General features: G+C 44.5%; 1 protein-coding gene across 1 annotated transcript in view; it reads left to right on the top strand.

Annotated features, from left to right (window-relative positions):
• The window catches only part of MRGPRX2 (MAS related GPR family member X2), a 41,268-nt gene extending 35,317 nt beyond the window's left edge, over positions 1-5,951 (top strand). The window contains exons 2-3 of the mRNA XM_077867656.1: positions 109-199; positions 4,825-5,951. Of these exons, the coding sequence (XP_077723782.1) occupies positions 109-199; positions 4,825-5,872 (1,139 nt within the window). The 3' untranslated portion in view covers positions 5,873-5,951. The remainder of the gene's footprint in view (positions 1-108; positions 200-4,824) is intronic.
• Positions 5,952-17,835: the final 11,884 nt, after the last annotated feature.

Raw genomic sequence — 17,835 nt, forward strand, 5'->3', positions numbered from 1 at the left:
GCTCCTCTGCTCTCCCCGGATGGCTTCTCTTCCCTCTCTGAAGCCTTGGGGCTGTTCTGTCCTCCATCCAGCCAGTTCAGGTTGACCTTGACCCATTTCCTCCAGCAGGCACCCCACCCCTGAGCCACCATAAGGCCGCCATCCTTCTGACGCTGCAGTCACAGTCCTCCAGCCCTGGTGGAGACGAGGCAAGAGATTGGTGAGGCCCACCCTCAGTGGGGGTTTTATAAAAAGGATCCTGTAACCGGGTGACTGTCCTGTCCCCACTCCCAACTCCAGCTTATTCTGCTCCCACGTTCCTGGACTCCCCTGTGATTCTCTGTGTCACAGTGGCCTGCTCCCCCATTCCTTCAGAACGCCGCTTCCCAAATGGGACCCTCACAGAGAAGTGAATCTAAGTCAACCACAGATGAGTTCTGTTTCCCACAGGAACTGGGCTTCTTAAATGTTGTGTACGCTTTAAAGCGGACTGTACCCTGTCAAATATTTTTTTTTTATCTGCGTCTTGTTTTGTTCTTCTATGGGCGAGTGTTTAAAGCCCCAAAGTTGGGCTTTAAAATTCTCCGCCTCGAGTGACTGCAATCCTCACTTCTCCGAGTCATTTGTTCAGTCTCGAATTCACTCATCCTTGCAGATCCAAATGCATACACTTAAATTTTTTTTTTTTTGCTGAGTGTTGAGTCAGATACTGTCCCCGGCACTGCGACTCGAACACATGTTCATTATTCTCAAGGCACTCACAGTGCAATAGGAGAGAAATATGTCCTCAGATGCTGAAAGTACTATGTGATCAATGCTTTAATATGGGCATATTTGTGGCTGTGTGAGCAAAAAACAGGACCAAATTAAATTATTTTTAGCAAAAATAGACATTATTGGTTCCAACTACTGAGAGGTGGCAAGACAACCTGGCTCCAGGCATAGTGGGACTCAGAGTTCAGATGATACCATCAAGATGTGCCCCCGCCCCACCATCCCTCCCCACAACACCCCCCACCTTGGTTTCATTGCATGTGCTTGGCTTTCAGCTCTGGTGCTACCTGCGTGGGATGGAATGAGAAGAGGCTCTGATACAGGGATGAGCCACACCCTCCCAAAATATAACTGCAAGTTCACATAGTGAAATCAGCTACACATACGTACTCACACTCTTCCACACACACCACACACACAGACACAATAGACAACAAAACCGTTCTTTACAGGGACTTTCTAAATGACATTGCCCTGCATGCTCAACTCTACTGAAAAGAGTTCATAACACAAAATTTTGGGGTGTGGAGGGTGCCTAGACTGATGAGTGTAACACTCAGAGATGAAGAGGGGAGCCTCTGGGAACCATTAAGGACCTAATAGATGAGAGTCACTTTGGGATCAGATTTGGCCTTGGGAGAGAGCCCTGTTTGAGGTCTCCATTCTCCTTGGCACAGAACAGATCCAAGGGGGGTGGAGGAGGGCACATGAGGAGAGAGGCCTCCACAGGCCCCAGGGATTTCTTAGCTGTAGATTCATCACAGCTGGAAGGCATCTCATTTTACAGATGAGGACCCGAGATCAAAGAGATTCCATAATTAATAATTATTAAATTGGAAATATACTACACATTACAAAGCAGAAACAGTTGTATATTTTGTGTGCATACACCGAAGTGTTTGTGCAGTTGTTTCTATTGTAGAAGTATGAGCGGAGATTTATATTTTCATTTATAGCCTATATATTCTCCTCTTGGCAGCCTGAGAGACTTTCCCGAAGCACAGAGCTGATAAAGTTACTTCCTTTAATGGAATGCCCTCTGCTCTCAGAAGGAGATTCATATTTCCTATTATGGCTTCTAGAAGATGGAGTTTTAAGACAAGGCAAAGGTCAGAAATCTAAGAGAAGTGCCCCCAAGAAAAGTTGGGACCTCCAAAGACTAAACCTTTAGTGTATTCCTCCTTAGTGAGAAATAAACCACCAAGAAATTGCTTGATCAAGCTTGACTTTTATCTTTTGTGAGGGCACTCGATATTCCCTGCTGCTGTTATTGACAAGCCAAGAGCAGAGGTGTAGTTTTATTATACAAAGCTATAGTATTAGCGTGTACAAGAACTGAGAAGGGAAACTAGAAACACTGGTTGCTAATGGGGAATGAGATTGGGAAAGACTTCACATTTCACTTTCTACACCCCAGCGTCATTTGAAATAAAATGAATGTGCATACAGTGCTTCCGTGATTAAATTTAAAAAGATCAAGTGAGCCAGGCCATGCAGGGCCTTGAATGCCAAGCAAACAATTCTGAAGCTATGGGAGGAAGCTCATGCTGCTTGGTGGCTGGTTTACTGCCTAGACACAGAGGGCAGCAAAAGGCTCCAGGACAGCCGTTCCTCACAAGGACAGGGGCCGGCTGGGGTAGACCGTAGGAGGCCGAGATAAGGGGCTGGAGTCACAGCAAATGAGAAACATCTCGTGAAGTTTCTTGTCTGTCACGTCTCCAGGATCTCATGTGCCAGTGCATTTTGGGGACAGGAAATCACAGGGGTTGGCCAGCATCTTGATAAGCCTCGGGCGGTCACCAGATTACACGCTTGCTGCTGCAGACCCCTTGCCTTCCAGAGGGTAGAGAAGCATCCTCTGCTGTTCCTCAGTTCTCAGGAAAGCTTTTCCTTCTCTATCCTCTACCTCCAGCAAGAAGAATGGTGCTCAGGTAAGAGTTTCTTTCAAAGGCAGTTTTGATTCCTTCCTCTTAGTCCACACACTTGTGAATTCATCTTAAGGTAGGGCATGCAGGAAGCCAGGGCCACCCCACCGCAAATCAAGAGGCACGAAGCTCCCTCATGGGAGCCTTTGGATGCTGGGAACTTGGGCTGTGGAAGAGCCAAACAGGGTCCACCAGGCTCTCTTGGCTTCTTTCCTATCTCCGCATACTCTCTCTTTCTCTCCAAACTTCAATCCGCAACTATGGAGAGATGTATGTTGCTAATTCTAATTTAGAGAGCAAGATGGCATCTTGACAAGACATTCCAAAGCTAAATTGTTTTAATAATATCAGGATCCACAAATTTGCTTGCTATCCAAAGGTGGTTTTTTTCCCCTTTGTATCCTTGTATATAACATTGTCCAAGCAGAATCTATAGGGCACAGTCTAATGGGATAATTGAGGAGAGTAATGAAAGGACTGGTTACACAGGTATGGGCAGAGCTAAGGGGAATCTGTAGAGGGTACTGACTGAAGACCCCAGGGACACAGCCTGAAGGGTGAAGGGGAAGAAGTTACCAGAACTCGGGAGGGCTGTGGCTATAGGTGTAGTTGGAGCTGTGGCTGTAGGAAAGGCCATTAGACCGGGGTGAAGCCCTTAGGCAGAGTAACACCTCCACTGCTAACTCACAGCCTGGCAGAGAGAAAAAGCTAGAAAGCCACAAACCCCCAGCCGCCCTCCTCCTGCCCTCCAGCTCTGGTCTGTGTCTTCCTTTGGCTGAAAGCAACACTGAGCCAGAGAGAGAGGGAGCCCCTGGATGAGGACTGTGAGGATGCAGAGGAGGGTAAGAAGATGGAAATGAGATTTGATGGAGAAATGGACAAAATCCATTTCTCTCTTTTTAAGATTTTATTTATTTATTTGAGAGAGAGAGAAAGAGAGAGAGAGAGGAGTCGAGAGAAACAGACTCCCTGCTGAGCAGAGAGCCCTATTCGGGGTTCCAACCGAGAACCCTAAGATCACAGCCTGAGCCAAAGGCAGACACTTAATCGACTGAGCTACCTAGGTATCCCAAAATCTCTCTCTTCTTATGCCCTCCTCAAAGTTGGGATTTTCTGGGATTTTCTCTGTGTATTTGGATCAATTTCTCATGGTACTCCTCAGGAAGTTCATTTGACCCTCTGCATGGATCTGGTGTCACTTCAGAATGATCTCTCATTATCATCATAAATGCCTTGAGAATGGGGGCGCCCGGGTGGCTCAGTTAGTAAGTGTCTGCCTCTGCTCAGGTCATGATCTCAGGGTCCTGGGATAGAGCCCTGCTTCAGGCTCCCTGCTTAGTAGGGAGTCTGCTTCTCCCTCTGCCTCTCCCCTCTGCTGGTGCTCCCTCTCTCTCTCTCTCTCTCATAAATAAATAAATAAATAAATAAATAAATAAATAAATGCCTTGAGAATGGAACATAGTTTTGTGAAGGGTTTTTTGTTTGTTTTTTAAAGGTCGGGTACACAAATATTTTATAAGTATTTTAAATTTATGATTTTTGACTGCTCTAGGAAGAAATCCATTGTAAGAGTGACTTAGAGTGTCTCCCCTGCAACAGAGCAGGGCACTGGGGACACACTAATGGACAGGAGGAAAGTATTTCCTGTCCTCATAAAGCTGACTTGCTGGGCCATTTCTGGCCAAGAGGGTTAGCCATACTCATACCTGTCATTGCAAAAGGTCACATTCTCTTCATAACCCTAACTCATGATCGCTTTTCTAGTGGATGGACCACCTTCAGTCACTGAGATTGTCCATAGGTCTTGGCCTGGGTCTTCCAACTTCCTGGCCCCTAAAAGGAAAATCTCAGTCCCAGGCAGAAGGAATGCAGAGCTCAGAGTCCCGTCGTCACCACACATAACCTGTCCAGACTTTTCTCCTCCTGCCTCCTGCAGATCTGACATGGTCTGGGAGGTTAAGAAGTGTTTGAACCCTAGAATATCCCCATGTCAGTAGAAGGTCTGACTCCAGGTTCCAGAACTGCAAAGCAGTGTGGTGTTCGGCAAGTATCTTAGTCTCTGCAAGCCTCCTTTTCCCTCCTCTGTAACGTGGACACGGTAATCCCCCACGTAGCAGGGTGGCCCTGAGAATCAGTGAGCACACAGCCGGTGCTCAAGTCTCTTTTGTGTTCCCAGGAATACCAGTGGGGGGTTTCTGAGCATCGATCCCACGGGCCCAGCCTGGGAAAGCACCTTCACGCCAAAGAATGCAAGTGACCAGCCCTTTCTGCAAACCCCCAACGTGCAGACCGTGATCACGGCCTCGCTGAGCCTCACATTTGCCCTAGGTGGGCTGGCAGGAAACGTGATCGTGCTCTGGTTCCTGGGCTTCCGCATGCGGAGGAACGCCTTCTCCGTCTACATCCTCAACCTGGCAGGAGCCGACTTCCTCTACCTCTCCTTCCAGACCGTATATTCCCTGGAGCAACTCGTCAACTTCCACTCCACGCCCCTCGCGATCCCCAGCTTCTTCACCACCGTGTGGACCTTCGCCTACATCGCGAGCCTGAGCATTCTCAGTGCCATTAGCCTGGAGCGCTGCCTGTCGGCCCTGTGTCCCATCTGGTACCGCTGCCACCGCCCAAAACACACGTCAGCTGTGATGTGCGCCCTGCTCTGGGCCCTGTCTCTGCTGCTCAGCATCCTGGAGGGGCAGTACTGTGGCTTCCTGTTTCTGGATTTGGACTATGGTTGGTGTCGGGCATTTGACTTCATCACCGCCACCTGGCTCATCTTCTTATTTGTGCTTCTCTCTGGCTCCAGCCTGGCCCTGCTGACCAGACTGCTGTGCAGCTCCCAGCGGGTGCCGCTGACCAGGCTGTACGTGACCGTGGTCCTTACGGTACTGGCCTTCCTCCTCTGCGGCCTGCCCTTTGGCATTCACTGGTTCCTCTTATTTTGGATTCAGACGAGGTCTCATGTCATCCTCTGGCATCTTTATCTGGTTGCGCTTGTCCTGTCCTGTGTCAACAGCTGTGCCAACCCCGTCATTTACTTCTTCGTTGGCTCCTTTAGACAGCGGTGGCCACGGCGACAGAAGACCCTCAAGATGGTCCTCCAGCGGGCTCTGCAGGACGTAACCGGAGGGGATGACAGTGAAGTCAGCAGCCCTCAGGAACATCTGGAGATGTCGGGAAACAGTCTGGTATTCTGACTCAGAGCCTCCTCCGTCGGATAAATGGTGGCTTTGAGAGCCAACTTTCTCCCCATCAGTTTGGAGGGTTTTCTGGACTTCTCTCAGCCTCTGGGCACTCCGATCTTAAGACCTTAAGGTTTTCAGATATAGCTTAAGTTTGAGATAACGATCCTCCGCATGAGGACTGGGACAGCACCCGTCAAGCAGGCACTGAGTGCAGCGGCTCAAGGACCGCCTGGACCAGGGCCTTCACACCATCCCAAGCTTTGTCAACTCTGGGGTCCCCTTCTGAAGAATCCCACCTTCAGCGGAGGCTGAAAGCAGTGCAGGAAAGGTCTAGATTTATTTGGTCACTGCACTCAGGACGGACTAGGAGAACATTCCATCACAAGTGTCTGTGGTCACCCTCCTGTCATCTGTCTCCATAAAATTAAAAGAATTAAAGTGCAGTCTGGCCCCAAAGAGTAATCTTCTTTGATTTGGCAAGGCCCTAGAATATCTCCCTAGTTTAATGAATGCTTACTGAATAAATGACTTAATGCATGAATAAATGATGGATTTTTAAACCGAGCCTGTGCTAAACATCCATTTACCAGATTTGAGTCACCGTCTGTTTCTTCCTTGCACCATTTCCAGTTTGTGCAAGCACAAAGCCGGACAAATCGATGTCAAAGCGTACTTAAGGTTTGAAGTAGGTTGTCTTGCTGTGACTTCTTGTCCCACGCCCTCCAGGGGTACCCCATGTGCATGCTTTCTCATTCCTGCCCCCTGAGCCTTTGCCCCGGCTCTCCCTCTCTGGGGCTCTCTGACCCATCATGGCACATTTCCAATGGGCCTTCCTAGACTGTGTTCCCCGAGGACAGGATCTCCGTCAGATTTACCTCTTACTCCACAGAGCTTGCAACATTTATTTTGTGAATTTGATTATGGAAAAATCTTTCTAAAGTGACATGTTCTGTAAAAAGAATGTGTAAAGTTTAAGTGTTGCCTCGTCTAATAATTTTTTAGTCCTTTAACTGAGGGACAGTGAGGAGAGAGTGATGGCACAGATCGGAAGTGTACAGTGCAGCGAGTTCTGGCAATGAATTGAATTTGAATGAAATGAATTTGAGTCACCCATGTGACTCAAACCCCAAGCAAAACACAGCACAGTTTTTATCACCTCTGAAAGTTTTCTCATATCCCTCTCAGACATTCCTTCTGTCCGAGGGGCAATTAAAATTCCTACTTCTATCCCCAAAGATTAGTTTTTCCTGACCTTTGATTTCATATACTTAGGGTTGCTCAATGTACTCTTGTGTTCCTACCTTGTGTCACTCAGCATAATATTTTTAGGACTCACCCAGGCCACGGCATTGCATACTATCAGGAGTTTGTCCTTTTGATGAAGCTGAGTACTGTTTCCACTGTACGGGTGGACCACTCTTTACTTTCTTTTTTTTTTTTTTTTTTTTTCACTCTTTACTTTCATATTGACAGATGTCTGTGTAGTATTTCGTTACTGGTTATTTTGAATAAAGATACTGCGACCATTCTTATTCAAATCTTTTTCTGGATACATGTTTTTATTTCTCTCGGATAAATAACCTGAAGTGGTATTGCCGGGTCACAGAAAGATGTGTGCTTGACTCTGAGAAATTCTTAAGCTCTTTTCTAAAGTGACTGTGCTATTGCACATCCCCCCAGCCATGTCTGAAAGTACCAGTTGCTCCAAATCCTTCCTAACAAACATTGCCAGTCCTTTGAATTTTAGTCATTCTAATGAGTATAAAGTGGTAGCTCATTGTGTTTTAATTTGCATTTCCAAAGTGACTTATGAAATTGGCATCTTTCCATGTGCTTGTTGGCTACTTGTATTTTTTTTTGAAGTGTCTAAATTTTGCCCACTTTTATTAAGTGTTTCCTTTTTTTTTTAAGTGTTTCCCTTTTTTGTTATTGATTTGTAGGAGTTTTTATTTGTGCCGAATGAGTCTTTCCTTAATTATGTGTGTTATAAATATTCACCCGGTTGGTGGCTTGCCTATTCATTTTTAATGAATCTTGTATTTTAGAGCACTTTCAGATTTATGGAAAAATTTCACAGAAAGTACAGAGGGTTCCCATATACTCCCTCTTCCCATACCCCCCCACCCACCCCCCCACACACTGTTTCTCCTATCACTAGAACCTTCCATTAATTTGGCACACTTATTAAAATTGACGCATCAATACAGATACATTATTATAAACTGAAGTCCATAGTTGACTTGAGATTTCTTGTATAGCTCAATAGATTTGACAAATGCACAATATATAATATCATATAGAGTAGTTTCTCTGCCCCAGAAATGAATTGAATAAGGTTTTTTTAAAATGTATTATTATTTATTCTGGTTCAGGTTCTCTGAGCTTCCCGAATCTGTGATTTGGTGCCTGCAAATAATTTAAAAAGCTCTTGGCCACTATTATTTCAAATACATCTTCCATTCCTTTCTTTCTCCTCTTTCTGAGATCCCTATGCTATATATCCTATACCTTTTGTCATCATCCCATAGCTCTCAAACACTCCTTTCCATGTTTTGTCTTTCCTTCTCTTTGCTTTTCAGTTTGGGAAGTTTCTAGTAAGTTATCTTGAGGCTCACTGATTCTTTGAAAAACTGTAGCTAGTCTACTGATGAGACCATCAAGGGCATTCTTCACTTATGTTTTTCATTCTTCACAATGTTTTTATTTTTAACATTTCCTTTTTCTTAGACTCTCCATCTTTCTGCTTATAGTGTTCGTCTGCTCTTGCATATTGCCCACTTTTTCCATTAGATTCCTTAGCATATTAATCACAGTTATTTTAAATTCTCAATCTTATAATTCCAGATTCTTGGCCATGTCCTAAATTCTTTACATCTTATATGAGGAATAAGTTGATCCTGTTGTTAATACTGATAAGTTAAAACACAGAAATACTAGTTTACTAATCAAATCTATAATTAATAAAAGATGTGGAAGAAATGTAGAAGAAAAACCTAAATAAATCATTGCTTCTGGAGAATAGGATTCAGGAAGTCTTTTGTGGTTTATTTGGCACACTTTTATGTCAACTGGAAAGAAAATGTAAATCCACATGTGTCACTAACTATGACAATGAAAAAGTATGGAATGGGCCATGGAGGGCCTTGAATGACAAGTGAGGAGAGTGTGCTTTATTCTTAGTTGTGAAACCTCCTCACACAGGCTCATATTGCTTGCCATTGCTACCCAGGCACACAGTTGGCAGCAAATGCCACAAAACAACACTCCCTTGTAGGCATGGGCACCGGATGGGCTGGGATGGGCAGAAGTTGAGAGATAGGAGTAGAGTCAGATCAAATGTTGAGAAACATCTCATGAGCGATCATGACTCGGAGAACCCCACACTCTCACTTGCCAGCAGATCTCTGGACAGGAAATCACGAGGGCTGTTTAGCACCTCGATAAGCCTTACTACAGCTCCAGGCTTCACCCCTGCTCCTGTTGGCACCTCTCCACGGCAGAGAAGTGTCCCGTAGTGGCAGTCAGTCGCAGCACACTTTCTCTTCGGCACAGATCAGCTTGTCACCTCCTGCAAAAAGAATGGAGGAAAGGCACCTCGATCAAGTATTTATTTCCAAAACCACCGTTAGGCTTTTCCTCCTAGTTCACACCCATGTAACTTGATCTGGGAGTGAAGTATTCAGAGGCTCCAACAGGAAAAGACCTTCTGCCACTTTGTGTCCGGGCAGCCTCAACTGTGGAAATCGGAATTAGTACATCCACCTTGTTTCCCCCCTTAGACCCTTGTTCCTTTTGCTCCTCCATCCCAACAATTCAAATTGTGCTGTCATGGTGAGAAATCTGTTGCTTTCCTTAATTTAGGGAGCAAGATTGGGAACACGCACGCATCCCAAAGCTAAAGTGCTGTGAATAACCTAGTCATCTGTTTTACTTGCTTTTTGAAATTTACGTTCCTTTCAGTATCTCTCAGGATGCCAGCAGAAAACAGATGGCTTAAAATGGGATAATTCAGAAGAGTTTAATTAAGGTACAATCTACCAATATGGACAGATTTAGAGAAGATTACATGAGATGGTGACCACCACCCCCTAAGGAAAGTAATAGGAGGAGCCTTAAAATCACTAGGCTTGAAAGACAAGGGGATCAGAACTCAGACAAGTTACCAGAACTCGGGAGGGCTGTGGCTGTAGGTGTAGTTGGAGCTGTGGCTGTAGGAAAGGCCATTAGACCAGGGTGAAGCCCTTAGGCAGGGTAACACCTCCACTGTTAACTCACAGCCTGGCAGAGAGAAAAAGCTAGAAAGCCACAAACCCCCAGCCGCCCTCCTCCTGCCCTCCAGCTCCAGTCTGTGTCTCCCTTTGGCTGAAAGCAACACAGAGAGAGAGGGAACCCATGGATGAGGACTCTGAGGACACAGAGGAGGGTAAGAAGATGGAAATGAGATTTGATGGCAAATGAAGAAAATCCATCTCTTCTAATAGCCTCCTCACAGTTGGCATTTCCTGGGACTTTCTCTCTGTGTGTGATTGGATCAATTCCTCATGGTACTCCTCAGAATTTGATTGTTTAATGTCACTTCTTGGGAATAATCTCTCTTGGGAATTATCAACATAGATGCTTTGAGAATGGAATGTATTGGCTTTTCTTTTTTTTAAGAAGATGGGGGTACATAGGTATTTATAAGAGCTTTGACCTTATGATTTTTGTTGCTTTAGAAAGCTACCCATTATAATAGTGACTTAAGCAAGAGAGGTTACCAGGACTGAACTGGTGACTCCACGGCATCAGACACAGAGTGTTTCACACTTAATGCTACGCATCCCTGGAGGTGGCTCTACATGGCTCTTGGACATTTTAGTTTTCCACCCAGAGGTGAGAAAAAGGAAAGACACAACCCAGGAATTGGTAACATTGCTTCTGCTCACTTCCCATTGGCCAACGCCAAGTTCCATGGCGCCATCCAGCATTAAGGTGGGCTGGGATTAGGATCCTTTTTCTAGTCTAAAACTCACAGAATTAAAAAAAAAAAAAAAAAAAAAAAAAAAAAAACCTCACAGAATTCTTATGTGAAAGAGGAGGGAAATGGATATTTGGATCAACTAGCAGTTTCTATACCCCTGAATCTGTCTCACATTCTGAGCTCACATGGGGTATCTTGGGAGGAGCTTCTCTCATAATGACTGATGTGGCAGAGAATGATGGGAAAGCCTCAGGCAGGACTCCGGGAAACCAAGGCTGATATCAGCCCTGCTATTCACAATGTGATCTCAGAAAAATCCCTTTGACTTTTTAAGCCTCAACTTTTTCCCGTGTTAAATGAGGATATTAGAAGAGATGGTCTCTAAGGTACACGCACTGGATGCTGGGGACATCGTAGTGAACAACATCAACCTTGTTTGATGAAACTAGGAAACCTAAGCAGGTCTAGGCATTACAACCTTTGAGTTTAAGGGAGATGAAGAAAATAAAAAGACAAACAAATTAGAGCTTCAAATTGTGTCCAGTTCCGTAAGTAAAAACGCCATGGTGCCCTGATGGAGGACAGCAGAGCTTGTGGTTTTCCTCCATCTCCTCAGGCCAACTAGGGCTGCAGGAACTAAGAGTGATGGGTAACACAGTCCACGATGCTAACTCTGTGGCCCAGTGGGGCCCACCTGCTTCCATGCTGTTACTCCTGCCCTGTGTAGCCCTGGCCAGTCAGGACTGATGGGGACTTTTTAGAGGCAAAAAGGGCCTACTGGGTGTTGTGGTTGGTTCTCAGCTGTCCTCTACCCACTCTTCTTTTTTCCATATCGGAGGGCTTCACTTCCTTGCTGTTTACGCAGTTTGCCTATTCTAGTTAATAAAACACACAAGTAGTTGCCATTCTAGATTTGTCCCTGAGAGTTACTTGCTTCTTCCCTGCGCTACCTTCCATATGCAGTGGACATATCACCCTGGTCGTGGGGCTGCAGGGCTTAGGAAGGGTAAGGACTTGACACAGACCTCTACGTGGATTTGTTACCAAAATCCAAGTTCAGCAGCTTGCCACTAGAAAGCCAGTACTCAAGAGGTAAGTGTTGGTTGAAAAGGAAAGGTTGCTCTATTCAGGAGGCCAGCACCCTGGGGAGATCAAGAACTGACGTTCAAATCATCCCTGAGATTCTGGGCTAAGGATTAAGCAGGTTTGTTTGTTTGTTTGTTTGTTTGTTTGTTTGTTTGTTTATTGAGAGAGAGAGCACTCATGCACACTTGAGTAGTGGGGAGAGAGAGAACCCCAAGCAGACTCCCTGCCCAGTACAAAGACCCACAGGGGGTCCAATCCCGCACCCCGAGACCACTACCCCATGACCAAGATCTGAGCCAAAATCAAGAGTCTAATGCTCAACTGACTATGCCAGCTAGGATCCCCTTAAGTGAGGTTTTTAAAGAGGAAATTCAGGGTAGGAGATTACATGCATATTGATGAAAAGGGTTGAGAAATGTATGACTATTCATGAGGAGAGGTGGAGCATGCACATTGAGCAAACAATGTAACACATCTGTGTTCACTTTGGGGTGAAAACAACATCTGAAAGAAGCAAAATTCAGCCGCTCACTCAGGAAGTTATCTTAGGACAAGGGGAAGGGGCTATGGGCAAGCTCAGAGAGACAGTATAAACTGGACGGGGTCCTAGGCTCCTTATCTCAGGTAAGGAATGCAAGGCCTTGCTTGTTCCTAGGCTGGAACCATGTCAATTGAATTTGAGTTAAGGCTTCTACAGAGTATGACCTAAAGCATGATTTCCTCTCTCCTTGATGGGTGGTTCTCTTTCAGTCCCTGAGATTATCCCTTGTTCATGCCTAAGCCTTCTGACTTCCTGACCCTGAGCAGAAGCCATTGTCCCAGAGCAGAAGTAATGCTGGGCCCAGATTCCTGTTGTCATCCCACACAGCCTGTCCAGATATATCTCCTCCTGCCTCCAGGGGACATGTCATGGCCTAGGGCAGTCAGTGGGGATATTTGGATCACAGAACATTTCCATGTCAGTAGAAGGTCTGTGTTGCAGTAGAGAGCCCAGGCTTTAAAGTTGGAGAGAACTGCGTTTGGGTTCAGGTTCCAAGACTCCAAAGCTGTGTGGCCTTCAATATGTATCTTAATCTCTGTGAACCTTCATTCCCTCCGCTGTAACATGAAGGCAGTAATTTCCATGTCTTCGGGTGGCCCTGAGAATCCATGAGCATACAGCAGGTCCTCAAGTTTTGTTTGTTTTCCCAGGGATATCAGTGGAGGATGCCCCTGGGAGTACATTCAGGTCAGTGATGAAGAGTCTCAGAAACGACTTTGAGAGTCAACACTGCCCTGTCAGACTTGGCAATCACCCACTCTTCTCTCAACCTCGTGCCTCCAGAATGCCTCAGTGATTCCTCAAAGTCTTCAAATTGATGGTTTTTAATATGGCTTTTCCAGTTTTTCTCAGAGAAAGTATTAATCTTCTGAATCTTCCCTATCAAATGCTTTTTCTTTCTTTTTCTTTTCTTTTTGGCAAATTTTCCCTGCATTGGAAGAGATCGCTGTCCAAAAATCATAAAACCCTTGTTCATAATTGTTTGCTGATAGTATAGGAAAAGAAGAACCCTTATTTTTCCCTCAGACTATGTTCCCCTAAGATTCACATTTGGTCCCATGGCTGAGGACACTCTGCAGGTAGAAAGTTTGAATAAGTGAGTTCTGCTATTTTTAACCTCATTGGATTCTCTGGGTTTGGGGTAAATGATGTCCTTTGAAGCGTACTCTCACCTGCATAAGAATAGTCCAGGTAGTTCAGTTTATGAGAAGTCATCTGGTGGCATTTGTCCATGGCATGGTGACAGCTAGCCTTAGGTTCTAATAAAGAAAACCATGGCTTTTGCCCTTGAGAATTGGTAAATGGTTATTCAGCTCTGGCTTCAACCAGTGTAGAGTCAATGGCCAATTTGGCCATTGCAACCTGTATTGATTTCAAAATAGAAATTATCTTGGGAACCACTTAGTATTAGCTTACAGATATTAAGTTTGGGAACACTCTGTAAACCTCAAGGTTTTGAACCAGTTGTTCTGGCTATGGCTTTTTAGTCAGTTTCATGGCCAGTCCCCATAAGGAGCAGGATTGAAAACATCTGATCCTTCCATAGTCACGTCAGTCGTATTGATAAAAAATTAGATTCAGTACAGAATTCTGGACTATTCTCTGCTAGTGGTTACTCACTCCTCATAGAACTCAGCAGACAGGGAGGGGCCACCGTGAGATGGTGGGGAGAGGAGATGTCTCCTCACAGCGAGACTGCCTTCAGATTTACCTTCAGAGAGAGGAGCTAACAAATGAACACTGAGTACTCAGGAGACAGCACAAGGTAGCTATGAAAATGATGCCAACCACAGTTTTCTATTTTTCCAACCAAGTATATCAATCATTACTGAAATGCAGTTCAGTACTCAGGACTCTGGCTCCTGACTCCAGATCCAATGCTCTTCTCTGTCCAGCACCCAGCTGATTGTGCATCCGTGTGCATTTCTTGATTTCCAAACATGGTAGTAGGGCTTGGTCATAGGTTTGGCTCAGCTAGAGTGCAGGGTAGCAGGAGGAGGTAGGAAGAGATGGCTGTAGCCTATGCACCAGACAGGTGCTACTATGATGCCACTGACTTATACTGAGGGTTCCTATGACGGTCAGTCCTGGGAGTCTTGTGATATCATCAATTGCACAGCTTTGGCTAAATCCATCCATCACGAGGAGGTCTATAGAGAAGTTTCATCCAGTGTGTGAATCAAAGACTGTTGGCCTTCACCTAGGCAACTGGTTCTTTTGCTGTCAGTGGCATTCCTCTTCATATTGGCTGCAAGGAAACAGAGTTCCTGGATGCTTAAGCCTAGCCACTGCAGCCCACACTGAACTTGCTTGACCCTGACATCTCTCTATTATAGCACTTACAACATTGTGCCGCGATGATTCATTTGTCTGTCTCCCCCTCCACCACACTGCGAAATCTTTTAAGAATGGATAGCGTGTCTTTGAATCCCTAGCGCATGGGGTTTGTCCTGCAATTGTGAAGATGCTTAGCAATTATTTTTCTCAAGTAACTCCTCCCTGAAAATCATGGTGTTGTCCAGCTTCTTGAAAAGACTGTCACCAGGCACCACTGCAGTGGGAGATGCTCAGGAGAACAGAAAGTGTCCTCTGGAGGCGGTCAGTCTGAGAAGGGCTCTTCCCTTTCATTGCAGGTCTGTTTGCTGCCTCTGGGAAGCAAAGAATGAGGGAAGGAAAGTGTGTCTGCTCATGAGCCCCTTCTCCCCAAAGCTGATGATGATTTTTCTTGTAGTTTCACCTTGGAGTGGGTCATGCAGGACATCCAGGAGTTCCCTTCAGGGAGAGAGAAAAGTCTCTCATGTCACCTTTGGGAGCTGACATCCACAACTGTTTATGCACAAATTCAACAAACATGATTTAAACCTACTTTATCCAGCACTGTGCTATTTCTGTGTAAACATCTTTAAATAAGCCTCTGCTTAACAGACTCTAGCTTTTTAACCAGTCCTATTCATTCTACCTCAAACATGTGCAGTAAACGCTGAGCCCTCGGTGCCATTCACTAATTCTCTAGTACACCTGGACACAGGAGCACTGATTTACCTGCTTCATGAGAACCAACTGGGTCTGTTTCCAATCCTTCTTATGCCAGTTGGATTTGTTCATGTAATTACCTAACTTAACAAAATACAATGTAAATCAATGTAATAAGAGAATGAAAGGAGAAATATGATTTCAATGAAAATTACTATGAATGTTTGAAAGGGCAATAAAAGCTAGTCTCAAAATTATTGTTATTAAATTAGCCTGACAACTATACTAGATTGAAAATAAATCTAGCAATATTGGAAAATATCTTTGGGCGGAATGCTATACATAAGATGTTATGCTCTCCACTTTAGTAAATCCAACTGCAAATCACAGACAATGCTTAATGGATGTGCTTTCTGCAAGATAGACAGTAGAACTCTATTTGCTAATCCACATTCGAAGGGAAGTCCTTCTTTCTCCTTCATTTTCGGTGAATGAACTTCTAGGTAAAAATAAAATATTTATACAAATGCATCCTTTTTTATCATTGCCATTTAACAGATCTTTGCAATTAACCTATCCACTTGTAGGCTTGAATATATCGTTAAGTGGGCTTTTCATAGCAGTCACTCAGTCATTCTTCTGTTGATTCTATAAATAATAACTGAACATCTTCTATGTTCTAGCCCCTGTGCCAGGCACTGGAGATCCAAAGGCAACATACTCATCTTCAAGGAGCTCACAGTCTGTGGAAGGAAGGAGCCCACTGCAAGACAGATTGCTGCACAATGTCGGGGGGAGGGGGGTGGGAGGGGACATAGTTCAGCCCATAACAAGATCCTTATCAAATATGTGCTTGAATATATCCATTGAAGAATTTTTCTGAATATCTGAAATAGTTTCTAATTCGAATGACATATTTTTTAAAAAAAGATATGTAGCTTAATTTGACTTGTAGCATGAGGCACACAAAAAAGAAGTATATGGGATGTAAGACTTAAGTTTTTTAATATCTGCACCAAATAAAACTAAATATAAAACATTTCATGGAGGGCAGCCTGGGTGGCTCAGCGGTTTAGCACCTGCCTTTGGCCCAGGGTGTGATTCTGGAGCCGGGATCGAGTCCCACATCGGACTCCTTGCATGGAGCCTGCTTCTCCCTCTGCCCATGTCTCTGCCTCTCTCTCTCTTTCTCTCGTGAATAAATAAATAAAATCTTTTAAAAAAAACATTTCATGGAGTGTAGGAAGAAGAATATGTTATGTGTGCTGAACTCTTTACATTTTTTATAAGAGAAGTCACTTGATCCACTTGATGCTAATAAACTAAAAATAGAAATATAGCTATTCTGGGAAGCACCTGAATGGTTCAGTGGTTAAGCATCTGCCTTTGGCTCAGGTGGTGATCCCGGGGTCCTGGGATAGAGTCCTGCATCAGGGTCCTCACAGGGAGCCTTAATCTCACTCTGATAGTGTTTCTGCCTCTCTCTCTCTCTCTCTCTCTGTGTCTCTCATGAATAAATAAATTAAAAATCTTATAAAAAAAAGAAGAAGAAGAAAAAAGAAATATAGCTATTCTGAGCTAATAAGAGTAAAACAAACAAGAATGGAAACTGTCATAAGTGGTGGCCTCTGGAGAAGGGGACTCGGATACTGTCACTGTATACATTTCTCTATCATTTGGAATGAAATCATACACATGAATGCATTACTACTATGATTTTAAAAACTCAAAAAAGAAATGGGGTCAGGCCATGGTGAACTTTCAATCACTCTATAATACACTTTATTCTTTAGTCATAAAGCCTCACAAGGCAAGCACACACTGCCTCATGTTGCTACCCAGTTTATGAGACCTGGTTTGAATACTCCAAGGCCTTCAGACACCAGCACTCCTTCCGACTTGCTGCTCCTGTCTCCGCTAGAGGCCTTAGGGTCCTACATGGCTCCTGGCCACATCAGCATTTAGCCCCATTCAGCCCCAGAGCAGGGACTAGGGGTGGGGGGAAGCCATGCTCCTTCTGTAAAAACCCTAACCCAGGAGTTAGTTACATCACCTCTGCTCAAGTCTCATTGGCCAGCGCCTAGTCACATGGTGCCATCTGCTTCAAGGGAGTTGGGAGATGAGGTCCTTTCTCTGGAAAACTCTCAGCATTCTTACCTGACAAAGGAGGAAAATAGATATTGGGGACAGTGTCTGCACCCCTTGATCATCTCTAACGTTCTGTAATTCTGTTGAATCCATTAATTTATTTTGAAATAATTAACATCTTAGAATAAAGAGTCTTTAAATTCATACACATGGTATGACTTGCTATTTACTTAGTTCTTTCTTAATTTTTCTCAGCAACTCTTATATAGTTCCCACTACACAAGTCTTGCACACCTTTTGTCAAATTAGTATTTTGTGTGTTCTAAT

Source organism: Canis aureus, chromosome 23, assembly GCF_053574225.1.
Source record: "Canis aureus isolate CA01 chromosome 23, VMU_Caureus_v.1.0, whole genome shotgun sequence".
In the NCBI taxonomy this organism is placed as follows: domain Eukaryota; kingdom Metazoa; phylum Chordata; class Mammalia; order Carnivora; family Canidae; genus Canis; species Canis aureus.